General features: G+C 43.0%; 1 protein-coding gene across 3 annotated transcripts in view; it reads left to right on the top strand.

Moving 5' to 3' along the window:
• LOC146616659 (neuropilin-2-like) overlaps positions 1–18,497 on the top strand; it is a 99,093-nt gene that overhangs the window by 71,056 nt on the left and 9,540 nt on the right. For 2 of the 3 annotated variants that reach the window (XM_085374869.1, XM_085374870.1), the window contains exons 12-16: positions 4,517–4,591; positions 6,635–6,799; positions 11,721–11,989; positions 12,092–12,188; positions 13,713–13,745. In XM_085374869.1, the coding sequence (XP_085230995.1) occupies positions 4,517–4,591; positions 6,635–6,799; positions 11,721–11,989; positions 12,092–12,188; positions 13,713–13,745 (639 nt within the window). The remainder of the gene's footprint in view (positions 1–4,516; positions 4,592–6,634; positions 6,800–11,720; positions 11,990–12,091; positions 12,189–13,712; positions 13,746–18,497) is intronic. The other variant, XM_085374871.1, reaches the window with a different exon arrangement.

The following is an 18,497-nucleotide window of genomic DNA, read 5'->3' as shown; positions in this document are numbered from 1 at the left end:
TCTGATTTGGCCTTCAGATGTTTTCCAACATCACCTGAGATGTGATGTCATATTTTAGCATTTAACAGCCCCCTGCTTTAGACTCATTGCACAGCACTAGGATCAGATTTTCTACTTTTATCTGCTTCCAAGTATAATGCTGTCATCACCAAGTGCTTTGAGAAACTGGTTCTGGAGCGCATCAGAACTAGAGATGGACCGATCCGATATTACGTATGGGTATCGGTCCGATACTGACCCAAATTACTGGATCGGATATCGGCGAGAAATAAAAAATGTAATCCGATCCATTAAATATCAAAAAAGCACCTCACAAAACTTGCTACACGGCGTAACTCGGCTCATAACCGTAGCACGTCGCAGCAGTATGCATCACGTGATGGAGCGGCTGTGTGTATTTGTAGCCTCCCAGCATTTCATCTCCGAGGAAGTTATCCCAGAGAGAAGTAAAGCAAGTGTGTAAGTTCATCTCTGAATGTTTGTAAAGCATTCCCACATTAAGCTTAACAACAGATATATGGAGCGACTGCCTCTCTCTCTCCCTCCTGCTGCTACTTCAATCATGAAACTGATCAATGATCAGCTGATCGGCTCTCTTCTTTGTTTTTGGCCCACTTTGCACCAGAAAGAGGAAACCAGCAGCTGAACAACAGCAGCACGTTTAAGCTTGACCAGCTGTTGTTAGAATGTATTTAATATTACTTTCTACTCGAGGATCTTTTTCTACGTAGCTGACGCTGGTAACTGTGCAGGGGCGGATCTAGCAAAGTTTAGCCAGGGGGGCCGATAGGGCATGAACAGGGAAAAGGGGGCACAAAGACATACTTTTCTTTCTTATTCTCATTTAAAATGTCGAGCGTTTAATAAATAATTATCTGACTCTTACACCCAAAGTTTTAATCTGATGTAAAATATATAGAAGGCCATTACTGTATATATAACTGTTAAGTCTAATATACCCTACTAAGCTATAGTACTTTTTCCTTTGGGAAGGTACCATCTGTGAATTCTGCAGTTCTGTTGAAGAAAGATGTTGAATCTATTTAATTATTCTTGAAAAATAATTTATTTCTGTGCATTTTCCCCCCTGCATCAAATTAAATTTGATTACATCGATTAAGCATCATGAGGTGGGGGGTGGTTCCCTATTTTCTTTTGCTGGGAGTTTGCAACCCTATTAGTTAGGTTGCTTAATATTTCTGCTAACTACTCTTTAAAATACCAGAATAGGGAGGATGGTGCAGGTTTAAGTTTATTAGATTGACCAGTGTTGCTGAACTATGAAATATTTTGGGCGCAGTGTATTTTTTACATACAGGTATAACAGAATAGCTTTAGTGTTGTTATTTATTTAAACTTGAGTATAAACTTATACAAAATGCAGCAAGATATTAAAAAAACGTTTTATTGATTAAAAAACACACTATATCGGATTCATATCGGTATCAGCAGCTATCCAAATTCATGATATCGGTATCGGTATCGGACATAAAAAAGTGGTATCGTGCCATCTCTAATCAGAACCTGTTTCCCCCCGGCTCTGGACCCACACCAATTTGCATATCGGACTAACAGCATAGGGCGGTCGTGGCTCAAAGAGTTGGCAGTTTGTCGTGTAACCGGAAGGTTGCCGGTTCGAGCCCCGGCTCGGACAGTCTCGGTCGTTGCAAGACACTTCACTTGCCACCTACTTCTGTCAGTCGGCCCCAGGGCAGCTGTGGCTACAACTGTAGCTGCCTCCACCAGTGTATGAATGTGAGAGTGAATGAATAGTGGTATTGTAAAGTGCTTTGAGGGCCCCGAAAAGCACTATATAAATGCAATCCATTATTATTATTATTAACAGATCCACCGAAGACGCCATTGCTCTCCACACAGCTTCTTCCCCAAAGCGATCACCATACTCATAAGTGGCTGATGGGCCCCACAAGTATAGTAGCACGCCAATTTTCTGTCCTCACAAACATGCACACACACACACACACACACACACACAGGTTAGCAAGTTCCGTCTGTAAGGAAGGCATGCCTTTCAGTCTTTCAGTCATTAAGTGGAGGAAATCCCCTCCATACTTACACACGTGCACCATGTCACCAATAATTGAGTAGCAACAGCTTTCTCTGTCTCTTAGACACACACACACACACACACACACACAGTGTCAGTAGTCATTATTTAGGCTGACAGAGGTAGATTTATACCCAGAGCTCTTTCCATAATTGAACAGTTTTCGTCTCTGTGTTTCCGCTTTGCCTTGCTCAGTCAGCAGCTTTACAATGAGCCCTTGGGCCTGTGACACCTTCTGTTCTTCAGTTTAGAAAGTGTGCGTCTGTGTGTGGAAAAGATCGAGTCGGAGGGTCTCTGCAGGTTTCTGTAAGTCAGCTCTGGTGGACCCATCTGCAGAATATGTACGTCAGGATTGGTTTTTCTCATGCACGTCAGTTTCAATCTTCCCACGAGTGACTGAACTCTGCCACCTTGTATTTGTCCTGCCATTTATTTCCATTCAGCAAGTAAGAGTTCAAGTTCCTGCAACAACATTTTTAAAAATATTATTAAATTAAGTTGTTTAAATTATTTCTGATCTTTACAGCTGATCCAGAGAGGAACCTGGTGGATTGAAGAAGAGGATGAGGAGTAGGAGGAGTTAAGAAGAGGGGAGGAAAGGAGAGCCAAATTGAATTAGGCAGGGGGAGAGGAGATGGAGATCGAAATAGGAGGCTGACTGGAGCTGTGTGTGGTCACTAATTAGGAAATTGGTGGTGCGAGGTGGAAAGGGTTATGTTCCCTTTTCGGTGTCTCCCTCTCATCTCCTATTCCTCCCTCTCTCCCCTCAACATGGGGGGCTAATTACAGTGGTAAAGGGCACCAAATTAAAACAGCTTAATGTCAGCAGCTGGGAGCTGCTTATTAAATGTTAATATCTAATTTTGAGCGTGCGCGTGTGTCTGTGCTGAAAGAGCAATATGAGTGTTTGGGCTTACATAATAATCGTGCATACTTTGACTGTGAGTGGACTGTGTAAACAACTCAAAGTAACGCACACACACACACATTAGAGTGGATGAACCCCAACACTGCAGTGCACTCAAAGCTATTAGCAGAGGCTTGCAAAGGTTACCAGTTAACACTAAACAAGACACACACACAGAGAAAGATCACCGCGTGAGTCATGGAAATATCTACAACAATTACACTCGAAGCAAATCTGCAGCAGTCTGAGATTCAACTGAATGATTAGAATCTACATCAAATAACAGTGGACAGAGTTACAGCACAGAGAAAAGTGCTGAAAGGTGGAGGAGAGTGAGAAAGAGCAACAGGAAGAGACGAAGAAAGAGCTGCAAAGAGAAATCGAAATATACCTCAGGGAGAGACGACAGAGAGAGAGAGCGAGGGAAAGAGTTATGGAGACGAAAATTGCGGTTGTGGTAAAACAGAAACAAGACTGGGTACGATTTCACTTCTGTGCAGGAGAGTCGAGAGAGAGAGGGAGCATGTGTGTTTATGTGTGTTTAGAGCTTTTTGTGGTGGCAATAGTGGTTTTGCGAAGCAGAGCCGATTCTGGTCCGATTTATTGTGACAAACGAGAGACAGAAGATGGAAAGAAGGAAAGAAATATGAAGGGAGGAAAGAAAGAAAAGCCACGAAACGAACAGAAGAAAAAAGTAGCTTCTGAGAATAATTTGGTGAGAGGTTTGTGGTGTCTGGCTTGTGCCACGCAAGCCAATCTTCTGTTCCCTTACGTCAACACGCAGACACACACTTACTTTCACCAGTGTGTGTGTGTGTGTGCGTGTGAGGGAGAGAGATGGGAAAACATTCATTGCCATTTAAGGAATCTTAACCAGCAGTAGAAAAACTGCTTATTAAGACCAGAAGGTTTCGGGGTTACACTGTCATACCCGAATGCTGACGTCTTTGCTCTGCAGGTCTGTGAGTGTGTGTGTGTTTGATCTATCATACACTCGATGCACGCTGCTGTGCTCCAAGGTCAGTGTGAGTGCAGCATCTATCATCATAGCATTGTGTGAGCGTGCATGCCAGCTTGCAGTGGATAAACAGAGCGGTGTGGCACAGTCCTGAGCTGAGTGCCAGCTCACTGCATCAGCTCACTCTGTCCCTGCCTGGATCCCGACAAACGTCAACCCCCGAAAACGGCGAAGAGAATTTAAAGCATCGTCAGTTAGCACCGTGTCTAAAGCCTGGCTTTGCTCAAACATCACAGCTGCACTGTTAAAATATTACTCTTTTCCACTGTGCAGCGAAGCAGTCGCAGAGCAAACTGTGAATATTTAACAAGACGAGCTCAGATTTAGTTATTCCAAGCCCAGCGTTGTCTCTGCTTATTATGGCCTGTATTTGTATAGCGCTTTACTACTCCCTAAGGACCCCAAAGCGTTTGACTGTCTTGGAGAGAAAACAATAAAACAAATTATCTATTGCCTATTCTATTCTATTCTATTCTATTCAATTCTATTCTAACCTTTTGTGTTTATTTTTTTGTGTTGATAGAAACCACCACTGTACCTGACACTGTGACCCCCACCACACCTAGAGTGGAACAGACAACCTCTGTGATGAGATCTGGTAAACACACACACACACACACACACACACACACACACACACACACACACACACACACACACACACACACACACACAGTTTGTGAAACCGTCACAACCTGATCTATTGGTTTGTGTTTCTAGACACAAATTTTCACCTTTTTCGCCTCCTCGACGTGAATTTCTCACCTCTTATTTTCTTAAAAGCGTGTTTTCATCTGTCCGGTGTCACGTCCACTCATTTGTGCCAGGCACACAAAACTGATGTTTTTCACATATAAAGTATGAAAAATCTGTTATGAAACGGCTGTGTGCAGGCAGGAAAAGGACCCAAAGTGCAGACTCCGGACACAAACGTGAACTTAAACAGCTTTAATGCTGAACTCAAATGGGTAACAAAACTGAGAACACAAAATACGCTTACACAGCAAGATAAGGGTAGATGAGGGTAGATCGCGACACAGAGAAACACAGGGCTTAAATACACAGAGGGGGCAATCAGGGAATGGTAACAGGAGGGAAACACAGTTGGGGCAAATCAGGCGTAAAGAAACAGGGGAAGCAAAACCAGATACATTAACATAAGACATGGACCTTCAAAGTAAAACAGACTGAACTTAAAGACACAGACTCACAGGCAGGCACTGCAACAGAGGGAACAGTAAACCATAAGGCAGAACTCTAACCAAGAAACCAAAGACTAGAAATGATAAATAATATAATAAACTCAAAACTCAACGACCCAGGCATCCTAACAAAATCCACGTTGGAGGCATTGGTGGTGTGACCGAGTTCACATCATATCGGCACAGGTTCAGGGTCGCAGGGTGGGTGGAGTCTATCCCTGCTGTCATAGGGCAAGATGTAGAGCAGGGGTGGGCAATTCCAGGCCTCGAGGGCCGGTGTCCTGCAGGTTTTAAATCTCACCTTGGATCAACACACCTGAATCACATGATTAGTTCGTTACCAGGCCTCTGGAGAACTTCAGGACATGTTGAGGAGCTAATTTAGCCAATTTAAATCAGCTGTGTTGGTTCAAGGACACATCTAAAACCTGCAGGGACACCGGCCCTCGAGGCCTGGAGTTGCCCACCCCTGATGTAGAGGGTCTATTTTAAAACACATTCATAATGTATCATTAAAGGCAAATTAAGAAGATGTACCCACACAAAACAGCTCGGTTTATAAAAAGACCATGCTGTGACTTAAAATGCAGCGGTCGCCACTTCTTTTCAGCTCTGTTTTCTTGGTTGCCGGGGTGAAGTGTCCTCACTCTGGACAGAATATGCGCCACACGTGCTAACTAAAGTTCCTGCTGAAATACGTCAGTTTCAAAGTTCTGCTGACTGTCAGGAAAAAAGTTTTAAATCAACATATGCAAACAAACCGGTTATTTTTCATGACTATTTCACATTTTGCTGTAACACACACACACGCTCAAGCTTTCTTCATTCAAGTGCATGCTATCTGCGCTCTCACATATGCAGATTTCTTGCATGCACGCATGCATTTATTTCTGCTCATCTCTCATCCGCACACACACACACTTGTGCACACACTCGAGCTCTTAAGGTCAAACTCATGATGTCAGTGTGCACCGTGGGGCCTCTGGGCTTTGAAGTCTGTTAGATTCAATAGTCCCACAGGAAGCTCTGTTTGAGTGAAAATAAGCTCGCACAGCCAGAGGATCTTCATACAAACACAGGCTCACATATTGGGAATATGATTTCACAGCTATAGGTCACCGACTGCCTCACTGGAGTTTATGCAGAGCGTATTGTGATGTAGTTTAAGGAAGCGCCTTTGCTTTTTTGTTTCAGCACAACTGAAGGTAGCAGCTTATTGCAGTCTAATTACAGCATCACGGCACTATCAAAATAAAGACCCTGCCATTACAGGACTGAGTCTCACAAAAGAAAACTGAGAAAAAAAGAATTTGTTTAAATCCAACACAATACTAAAAGCACTCAGAAGAAGCTGTCGGGTGGTAATCAGTAGTATTTTAGCCCAAACAGACACTTTTAAAACCTTTATTTGTAATCTGTTTTTCTTTCTCGATTCACAGCCACCACTCCGCCCCTGTCGGCCGTGTGTGGCTTTGAGCAGAGCCTGTGCGGGTGGTCGGCTGATCCCCAGTCAGGTGTGAGCTGGACCCTGCACACAGCCAGCAGCAGCTCCACTGTGCATGGCGCTCATGGAACAAGGCAGGACCTGGCACTGGGATCAGAAAGTGAGTACGCACGTACTTTGGAGACTGGAGGGGATAAAATGTGTGATTTTTGGAATGTGTTGCTTTAATTCTAACATGAGCCCGTCTCTTAAAGTTTCTCACCACGATGTCCTCTCACTGTATTTCTTGGCTGCTTGACAAAGATTTTGTCTTTTGCCACAAAAAAAAAATTCTGACATTTCCTCAGTGAGACAAAGCAAATTTCACATCATGTGAGAATAACCTCGCTAGCCCATTTAGCTACAAACAACCCATAATGCCTTCCTCTAAACTAAGAGGCACAATCTGTAGAGGACATTTGGTTCTGCAGACACACAAATGTCTAAATCAAAGAACAAATGCTCATTTTTAGACAGAATTTTGAATAAATCTTGAATCTGGTCGGGTTAACCTGAGCATTATGTAAGCTGCTTTAAACCCCAGTCACACAGGTGTGGAGACCGGCGGGAGCCACCGGTTGATAAGGGAAAAACCGAGATTCCTCATCCAGTTGGAAGGTGATGGCAGGAAGTTGCTTTGGTTGGTACGAGACTGTCGTGGTCGATCATAGTTTGCATAGGAGACGCCAACTACTCGCTAGGCGCTAGCAAAATCCAAATTCAAACCTAGTAAAATAAGATATACCCCATGTACACACATGCCCTTCTCTCAGAAGTGCTCCTTCTGAGTTTCCCTTTAGAAACATGCAAGGTTAGCATGGAGCTTACACGTCGTCCATGAAAGCTACAGGCAACCACAGCAGTCTCCTGGCAACCAAACAAGTCGCAATCAGTTTTTTGGTGGAGCGCCGTCTTTACGACTAATTTCACCCAGAAACCCCTCACCAACCGATCGAGGAATACACGTTCAGGCCTGTGTGACTGAGGCCTACATGCTCCTCTGCAAGCCACTTTGCAACCCACCTGTGTGTTGTCACTGATGCCTTCTGTGTTCTGTACTCTTATTGTGATAATGTCATATATCCGTAATCACTTAACAATCTTCACGCGAAAAAATCTGATCTTAAGATTTTCAAAATAAAACTGCTTACAAGTGGAGAATAATAATTAATAGCTACAGCTCTGCTGGCTTTCTCAAGCACACACTGTAGAAATTCACCAAGCAGACCTTCCATCTTCTGAAATCTCCACAGGGTTAGAACCCATTAAAAGGATTTATGGGTGGGCCTCCTCCTCTAATTAAACACTCAAACTTTCTGAAAACTCCACAGGCCCAGCAGAAAAACATTACTTATTATCTGGGCATTTCTCATTTCACAATATCTCTGTTTTTTTAAAGACATAAAAGAAAGCATCGTCACGCTGAAATGTCTGACCTTCCTCAGCACAAAGACTTCTTGAGCTAATTAAGAGCAAAGCGGTCGTCCTGTGGTGGAATATGATGCATCCCAGTGCTGGGAGGAACCACTGACAGCAACCATGATGCAAGGATTTCACTCTTATCTGTAAAAAGTGTGCACAACGTCTTAATTGGAGTTTTAAAAAAACCGTTAGGTTTAACAGTTTCACTTTCCTTACCCTAGTTTGTTACTTTCTCATCCTGTTTGTCGGGTCTTTTCTATTTTTTCTCGTTTTCAGATCTAATCCACGACAGTTCTTCTTCGCTTATCTCTTTTATTTTGTGCTTGAAGCGTCTTTGAATGCTGTAATTATCTGACTTCGGGCTTCGTGTTTCTTCTTTTTCTAATTTCTTTTCCTTTAATCTTTCTTTACAAATGTCTTTTTGTTCTCAATCCTTATTATCTCGTGTTTTCGTCTTCAACATACAGCTGAATTATTCTTTTATTAAAAGTCATTCATTTCCTTTTGAGGTTGATTCATACTGATATATCATATATTCTCGCTGGCTTCACCTCCGTTTCCCTCAGTGGTACTTGCAATTTTCCGTCCATTTTTAACAAGAGAGCAGGAGGACTGTTTTATCAATCGCACACACACTTACTGTACCTACACACCCATAAGGTGCACACACACGGCCCAGAGCGGTCAGATAAGTCAGATGATGGCTTTGACAGAAGTGCTGCCTTAGCTCTTCAGCTCTCCCCGGGGCTCCACACACACACTTACACCCACAACTCAAGGTGGAACTGTCTGTATATTAAACACCCAAGGCATAAGTCCCCCCCAACACACACATACACACACACATACACACACACATATATATATATGACCTTGCCATCCACCAACGCTTTCTTTGTATCTGCTGAAACCATCCAGTTCATGGTTGAACGAGCAGCAGCTTTATAAACAGACAGGGCCGTGACATAAGGCAAAACTCTACAGCTCACTAGGATCTCGTGAATGTGCGCACGTATATGTATGCACCCTTATGGGTGTGCGCCTGTGAGTGTATGTAATTGACTTAGCAGCGTCCCTGTCTCCATGTTTGACAGCAACATGACATTAAGTCTTGTTCTACAGCAACATTAGCGTGGCACCCTGTCTGGAAGCTGTCTCGATATGCAAATCAAATCCCCAGCCCTTGTCATTAAGAGCCCTTTTAGGTTTTTTTAAGAGAGGAAAATCCAACCAGAACAGAGCTCATAAGTTATTCTTTTGATCTCAGATATGACACGACTGAAATTCTTCACCCTGGAGATTTTCATCGAAAGAGTTGTTGTTGGAGATGGAACAGTTATTGATAAGGAAGGGCTGAATGGAGACAAAAAGAGATAACTGACAAGCGCTGTCTCGCTTTCGTTCTCTTCATAGCGCTGCATCCAATTATCTTGGTGTTTAAATGTGATGGGAAATATATTGATCAGCTGTCTGTGTCCCGTGAAACCTAATCACACACATACAGGCCTATTGTACAAGTGTGAGGATGGCACATGAAGAAACACCACCACAAGAACTCATGCACACACGAGCACAAAGACTCAACACAGATATAAACAAAGATACCTAAAAGTGAACAAACACTCTTGTAAACAGACTGCAACACACACACACATGCACACACACACACACACACACACGCACACACGCACGCACGCACGCACACACACACACGCACACACACACACGCGCACACACACACACACACACACGCACGCACGCGCGCGCGCGCACGCACGCACGCACGCACACACACACACACACACTTCCCTCCCTCCCTCAGAGCCAATTCTACATCCCTGTCTATCCCTCCCATGGAGAGTTGTTAATTAATTCCCTCCCCTTGTACGTTCGCCAAGATCAAACGCAGAACGACAGAAAAACACTTCAACTTTTCTCTAACTGTACTTAATGAGCAACGGTAATTTAGCTCTTTTTTTGCATTGCCTCCAAGTGAGGAACTGAGTTACAAATCCATTATTCATTACGATGAACGGCAAAAGCTGTCAAATGTTTTTCTTCCTGTCTTAGCCAACGATGGATGGACGGATGGACGGATGGATGGACGGACGGACGGACAGATGGATGGACGGATGGATGGATGGATGGATGGACAGATGGATAGATGGACAGATGGATAGATGGACAGATGGATGGATGGATAGATGGACAGATGGACGGATAGATGGATGGACAGATGGACGGCTAGATGGATGGATAGATGGATGATGGATGGATGGATGGACAGATGGATAGATAGATGGATAGATAGATGGACGGCTAGATGGACAGATGGATGGACAGATGGACGGCTAGATGGACAGATGGATGGATAGATGGATGGATAGATGGACAGATGGACGGATAGATGGATGGATAGATGGACAGATAGATGGATGATGGATAGATAGATGGATGGACAGATGGACGGCTAGATGGATGGATAGATGGACAGATGGATGGATAGATGGATGGATAGATGGACAGATAGATGGATGATGGATGGATAGATGGACAGATGGACGGATAGATGGATGGATAGATGGACAGATAGATGGATGATGGATGGATGGATGGATGGATGGACAGATGGACAGATAGATGGACAGATGGATGGACAGATGGATAGATGGATAGATAGATGGATGGACAGATAGATGGATAGATGGGCAGATAGATAGATATATAGATAGATATTATTTTAGGGGTTTTACCCTTTTTTCTTCTCCGTCTCTCCTCGAGAAGTGTCACACACAGTGTCGGGCTGTCGATAAAAAGGCTATTTGCAGCTCCACCGAAGCTTTTACTCTCCAGCCATAGTAGACAAACAGCCAAACACAGCAGCAAGCTAATGATTATGCTTGTGTTCAGAATGGGAGGAAAACACTGTAGTGCAGCCTTTTTTCTCTCACTCTTTGTTATTTTCTTATTCTCTCTTCCCTTCAGCCTCTTTGCTTTCTCCTCGTCTTTCTATCTCGTCTTTGGGTCGAGTGCAGAGAAAGAAGGTGAATTTGAAAAAAAACAAACCCTGAGTGAGTGATTGTGTGTAGAGGAAGCAGTCACACGCAGATACACACCGCACGTGCACAGGCATCGTGACGGCGTCGGTACGATGGCTGTGCTGACTAAGTGTAGCAAAAACATGGAGAGCAGCAGAATGAGGTGTCAGCATTCAGAATGATTAGGGCTGTTTAGTCTAGAGCTGTGTGCATGTGTGTGTGTGTTCATTTGTATCCATAGCCATTAGCAGCCATGATGAAATGGCAGTCTCATTTGCAGTTAAGCCCCATACCACAGAATGATGGCAGTAATGCCTTAAACTGTAAACAACCACATCCTGCTGCATTACTACACAGCACTGTCACAAATCATAAAATACATTAAACTGGGATCCAGTTAATGAATAAAATGCAAATAGCACGCAGAAAGCCATACATGTGGTGTCATGTTGTGGTAAGAAGAGTAATGATGTGTCAGTTTAAAGGCTGCTAATTTATCTTTTATTACAACCCATTAGTGTGAAATGAATCACCGAGTTTACATCGGTATCATAACCAGCACAACTTTTTGGCCTCTTTCAGATTTTTCAGGGAACTACCTTCATCTCGATGCCGGAAGCCACACCCTGCGCAAGAAAGCCCGGCTGCTGAGCCCCGAAGTGGGGCCAGAGCAAGGCCCGCTCTGCCTCCAGTTCTACTACCAGCTCCAGGGAGAGGCACAGGGCAGCCTGAGGGTCCTGCTGAGGGACAGCGACCAGGGAGAGACCCTGTTATGGGCATTAAAAGGTGACCAAGGCAGTCACTGGAAAGAGGGGCGCACCATCCTTCCTCGAAGCCCCAGAGAATATCAGGTAGATAACCGCTGAGTGTTAGCGTGTTTATGAATCCCTGAATTAAGAAGCTAACACATAAGCTGAGCTGTAATCACCTGTATGTCACTTTCTCTGGTGTAGGTGGTGTTTGAGGGGTTTTTTGAACACCCGACAAGAGGACATATCAGAATAGACAACATCCACATGAGCAGCAGCGCTGACCTGGAGCAGTGTGCACGTAAGTCCCATTCACCTGTTGGCACCTTCATTAATATGCTGGTCAGTGTTTCCGTCTGTCAGCTATCACTCTCTCCCTGCTTCACACCGGAACATTTATTCTGTGTTTTCGCCAGAGAGCGAGAGTGATGGGGGAGAAAAAAAATCATAATATTTCTCATTTACACACACACACATCAAAAAAGTGAAGCGCAAAAAAAAGAAAGTAGGTCACAACTGCCCTTTGGGCATGGATCCTTCACTATCTTTTATTATATCTCCCACTATCTCCTAGTCTTTCCCTGTACCACCCCATCCTGCTGTTTCCTTATTTGCTCTCGTTTATCCATCTCCAGCATTATCTTCCATTCAGTCTCTGCAGTCGAGCACTGAAAATAACGTGCGTGCTTGTGCTTGATTACTGGAGAGACTCTCTACTCTGGAGCAGAGAGACAGTAGTTAACCAATGAGGCTGCTATCAGCGACTGCTGTCGGCTCACTTGTAACAATTTGCTTTGCAGAGAAAAAAGGGCAAATTTCCATGCACTCCACACGCTGGGTTAAGTTTGAAGTCCTTCATATTTCCTGATTTCACAAAAATGTATGTGAGTCTTGGTTCAGAAACAACTTTGTTTTTATTGTAAAAAGATTTAAAGGCAGAAATGAGTCATATTATGGACTTTAGGACCAGTCAGAATATATTTGCCTTTAGTGCTGTAGTGCATTAGTACACCTTTAAGTCAAATGTTTCTGTGAGTCAAAGACGCTAGTTTTCTCACTACCGCTTCTTTATCTGTGCTGTAACTAGTTTTCCCTTCTTTTTTCTGTTCTGTCACTCTTTCTCACTTCCATAAAAGATGCCACGTCCTCCAGCAAATAATAAACAGCAGTAAAATTCAGTCCGTCTTCCCACGACCCCTTAACTTACCTCCACCCTTCCTCTTCATTCCTCAATTTCCCTTCTCGTCACTCTGCCGCTCACCCTTTTCACCCTGTTTTCCGTCTGTCTTTTTCTTCTGCCGTTAAAATCCCAAAGGAAAGAAAGAGGATGAAAACGCTGTAGAAAAAAACTTTTAAAAAAAGCGCAATCGGGGAGAGAGGGAGAATGACAAAGCAAAGAGAAGGTGAGAAATGACAGACATAACAAGAGCCACTTTCCCTCTTCCCTCCCTCTTGTCTGGCTCTCTTTATTTTCTTTCCATTTTGTAAAAATAACTGTCATCCTGGAGGATATATGGGCCTTTGGAGTCTTAAACTACCTCTGAACTCGACAAAGCTTTATTGAGTTACAAACGCCTTAACCAGGACTGCGGTGCAATTTTGCAACTCTATTAAAAAACATTTGTGTTGACATTCATTAAAACTATCAGCACCATATAAATGTAATCATCTATAATATAAGCTGAGGACATCTGTTGTTATTTTATTGCATTTCATATTGTGAAGGAAGCTTCCAACGCCATGGGCGACACATATCCTTTCACATTTACTCTTGCTCCTCGTCTAACTTAGCTTCACTAACATTTGTTTTTCCTTTCTTTTCCAGAGCCTTTGCATGCTTTACTTCCTGGCCTGAAAAGTAAGTTCTACTTCACGTGCATTTGTACTTCCTGTGCCAACATGTCTGTGCTTCCTGCTTTGTTGCTTAGCTCAGCTTGCAGCACTGCAAACCCTGTTAGTGCCTTATTACCATACAGGCTTCCACAACACACACTGTTAACTAGATAGGGGGTAAAGGTATTACTGTGCATCACTGCACATGTGCAGTACTTCTTGTAGTAGCACATGTACAAAACCAGAGTGGAGTGGGCTTTGTGAGGGGACAGGTTTGCAGGATGGATCCACTGCATTTTTCTGGCACGACTCCTTGCATGCTGGGCTGAAACACTTGATTTTGTAGTTTTTTTGAGTAAAAATAGATTTTTTTGCCTTCACACAAACAAACACGCACATGAATACATACTGCAACAGTAACACTTGACTAGCAACAATGTGCAGCTGTAACAGAGGGTGTTTCAAATATGAGCAGTGCACTGAACCATATTTGTTACAGTTTTTAATTCTTACTCAGGTTGTGTTTCATTTTATACCATAAACAATTTCTCAGATGATGTAGGGATGAAGGTTAAATCACAGGCTCAGGGTTAAATTGCTGCTTCTGGTCTGTTTCTTTGGTGTCAGTGAAATTGCAGAGCTTTTTATCAGTCCATCCATATTTGTCTTTATAATCAGTCTTTCCCATCATAGTTTCCTTTATCCTGATTCAATTTCAACAGCTTAGCATCCTCTTTCCCTGCACATCCAGCTGCTCCTGGTCCACACTCATTTACGCCTCATTTTGTCTTTCCTTCTCCTTTCCCTGCCGTCCCCTCTCCTCTGGTCCCTGATCCCCCTTACATGAAATGCAGAGCACATCACACCCAACTTTCCTTTTTTCTCTCTCATTCATCCAGAAATAGGCTAGTCTGAAAAACGATAAAAAGTCTTAGAGCGATTGTGCTACTGGATCTCTTGTTTTCGAAGTCTGGGTTGGGACCTAAACCACGAGCTGTTTGTGCTTTTGTTTAGACGCCCACAAAATACACATACTGGTCTCTTTGAAGACTTGCATATAGAAACTGGACTTCAGATTCTACCTCATGCTAACAAAACTTTTGACCACTTGGAGAATATAAAGGCTTTTTGGTGATTTGGTTCATGGAAGGCTGAGGCTTAAACCAGAGGACTCTGCTTTTATTTTGCTAGTTTCCTCAAATATTTCTGTTTGTGTGTGCGTGCGTGTGCGTGTGTGAAAACTATGAACACATAGTGTGAACTCTCAGAAGCACTTCTTATTGTCCGGCACATTAAGCTGAATGAAAACACAAAGCCATCCAAGCACCAGTGAAACCCAGGAGACAAGTTCAGAAAACTCACATCACCTGACTCATACCCCGAGTATTTGACCTAATCCTCGCTTTATCTTAAACTGTCATGTGACTCCCAGCACGACAACGCTGCTGGTTCTGACAAACACCATATTTCTTGATCCTGACCCCCAGAAAGAAGGATTAAATTTCTCCTTTTAAGAAGTGATCTCAGCCCCTTTAGGGTTTCTCTCTGGGTGAGCAGATAAAGTTACACCTCAGGTGTTGTTTATTCTTCTTAGTGTCTCGATGTGAGACAAACAAAGCGTAGTTGTTTTTGACAGTTTTAAAGTTGACCGTGAGAAATATTCATGCTGTCACAGAAAGCTTCTGTTAAAAGGAGGCAGTGACGAAGGCTTAATCTGAATTTCTAAATTGATTTTAAGGAAAACAGGAAACCCCGGCACAACCAAAATGATTGCACTATATGAACTTACAGTCTTGTTACCTTCGAAACTGTTGCAGCTCTGAGACCACCAGCAGTCAGATGCCATCTTCAAAGAAACTTTGGTGCATGGAGATGGTGAAAAAACGATAATAAGACTGAGTCGGCAATTACATTAAAGCTGTTTGTGATAATACAGATGATCACAGTGATTACCTGTGACGACATAAGCTGTTGTTGTTTACATATACAGCATCCAGACAGAAACTCAAAAACAGAAATTCCTCCATGCGCAGTGGCGTAGTTGCTGCAGGGCGGCATCGGCAACCTTTTAAAAAGATATACAAGTAGAATAAAACCAGATGGCAGCCAGTGGAGTCGAGTCCCTAATGCAAAGACACAAACTGCAGACAACTTGTGCTCATCAGTGGAGGCTGACCTGGATTGCAATGTGTTGGCAATATGTCTGCACTCATAAATAAGACAGCAAATATCAGCAAACATTTACCAGTCATTCGCAGAGTGACTGCAGTCGCTACAAGTCAGTGATTGTTTGATTGGTTGCCCCCTGCCAGGTGACCTGTGGGTACTGCTGCAAGCAGTCGCCAGATGCAAAAACACTCAGTGCACTCATAAGCAACCAGCCATTTTCCTAAGCGCCTCAGTCGGCTCCGTGAAGGCGACGCCGCGGTGTCAGGCGCTGTCAGGCGCTGTCAGGTTGTCCATCTGTGCCAGTCCGGTGATTTGATACCTCAAATTTGTGTCTTGAACTCAAAGGTTAACTGATTATATGTTGGTGGTCAAAGGTCAAGATCACCTTACAAACCAAGCTTTTGGCCATGACTTCAGAGGTCACACGCTAATTATTACAAAATGTCACACAAAGGTCTAATGGGATAAAATGACAAAGTGGCGATACTTTATATCCAAAAGGACAAAGGTCAGCTTCACTGCGACATCATAATGTTGTGCAAAAACACTTTTGTGGTCATTACATGGCAACCATAACTCAGGAACAGAAGGGGAGATGGTGACAAATCGCATTTGGTCAGACGCTGATTTGGCAGCACTCATATTTAATTCGTAGAGCGTTCACTACACATTATAGTCCAGACAGACGGCAAGTTTTTTACTATAAAATCTTCCCGGTGGATTAAAATGTACAGTAAAAATATACATACATATATTTAGAAAAAGTTTGATGTTAAGAAGACGCTCACAGAAACATTTGAAAGTGTCTGTTGGAAGCTATCGGTTGATTATTGCACACACACTCGTGCGTCTACACAGAGAAAAGGGGCTTACTCTGGTTTTCTGCTTTGTTTGTGAAGTGAGAGGCCGGCTTTGATGCTAATTAAGTGATTCAGAAGCTGTAGTTACCAAGCATCCCTTGAAAGCTACACATTTTAGCTTTAGCAGCCGTTCCCCTTTGCTACCTCAAAAAGCAAAGTAACGGTCAACTTTTTCAGCCCTGGAAATTATTTGTCAGTTAATCCACCGGTGGGAAGACTCTCCGTGCAGCGCAGCTTTACAATCACAGCCAATTTTAAACCCTTAAAGAGTGCGTCTGAACTTCAAAAAAAGACTAAATTAAGCTTACTGGTTCCGTGAGGTTTTGTATCCTGCTTTGCAACTCTCCTCCATCTCTTATTTCAGCTCTTTTTTTCTCCTTCTCTCTCATCCCATCTAGTCCTCGCTCGCCTCAGTTCTAGTTCCTCTTTTTTCCTTCCTGTCTTTCTTGCTCATGCACCGTCTTTCCTTTATTCTCCCCCTTTCCTTTCTCTCTCTCTCTCTTCTATAACCTCTCTCTCAGCGGGTTTCTTTCACTGCGAGTTGACAGAGTATTGAACTTTCAGACAAACCCTTTAATGCAGGATTAAAGATATCATGGCAGGATTAGCGCCCTGCCTTCTCTTCCCCACCCTTGCACCCTCTCTCCTTTCACTTTCTACCACCCCTCTCTATTTCACTCCATTCTTTCCTCCAATAATGCCTTCTTTCTTATCCTTTCTCTGCCCCTGTAATTTCCCCCTCTCCCTCTCCATCTCTTTCTCTCCGCACTCAACTTCGGTCTGATCTTGCCCCGATAAAAATGCCGCATCCCAGCAAATACACCCACTTAACACTCCCCGCCCTTTGTTCAAGTCGCCCAAGCACTGCATAATCAAGGCTTTGCATTCTCTGATCCAATCTGAACGCATGGCATGGGCCTTTGCGTGTCAATGTGCAGCTAATGCTTGTGATGTTTGCATAAATCAAAAAAAGAGAGAGAAGAGTTACAGTAAGTTAAATATTTTATAAGAAATGAAGCCTTTAATTGGTTGTTTAAATATTAACACACAGCAAAATGTTAAAGCTAAAGTGGTTTTTGCCTGATTTATTTTCTTACCTTTAAATAGCGGCGAGCACGAGAGTTTCGGCACACTGCCCTGTAGAGTAAATGACCCCTGCTTCTGTTGTTAGGTCTGTCAAGCTCTTTGTTCTCTCCAAGTTTACAATGATTTTAGGCAAACGCTATAATAAATTAGCTCTAATTAAAGCTGAATAAGCAAAAATGTTCTGCTTCTGTCCTCAGAAGACTTTGAACGCTCCTAGTTTTCGTAATGAATTCTTTTAAAGTGCTGCAAAACACATTTTAAATATGGATATAATAAGCTAAATTTCCCCTTACAAACAGTCTGGATTCTCACACCTTAATTATAGATGTGAAAGATGTGCAAATAAAGAAGATATCAAATGCTGCCATCTTTTTTAAGAAGGTATTTCGGCCACATTCAGAAGCCTTTTCAGGCTCCAGGTGGAAAATTCTGTCCAAGTAGAATTAGGAACGAAACCACAAATTAGAGTCCAACTAAACAGTCATTCTAGTTTTAATATTGTTAATTATGATAAGGAGGCTTTTCTAACATAAACGACTATTAGCATACGTGAGCTGATAGCCAAACTAATATATTTAGTTTATTACCAGAACAAAGTGTGTTTGCCTTAAATAAAACTCATTATTATTAATAGGAAAGTTAGCCAAGCATGTTAGTGTTGC

The sequence above is a fragment of the Diplotaxodon limnothrissa genome, linkage group LG16 (assembly GCF_057381915.1).
Source record: "Diplotaxodon limnothrissa isolate DT_005_m linkage group LG16, D_limnothrissa_male_GT1.1, whole genome shotgun sequence".
NCBI lineage: Eukaryota > Metazoa > Chordata > Actinopteri > Cichliformes > Cichlidae > Diplotaxodon > Diplotaxodon limnothrissa.
Note: the sequence above shows the minus strand (reverse complement) of the source record. Positions and strands in the feature narration are given on the sequence as shown.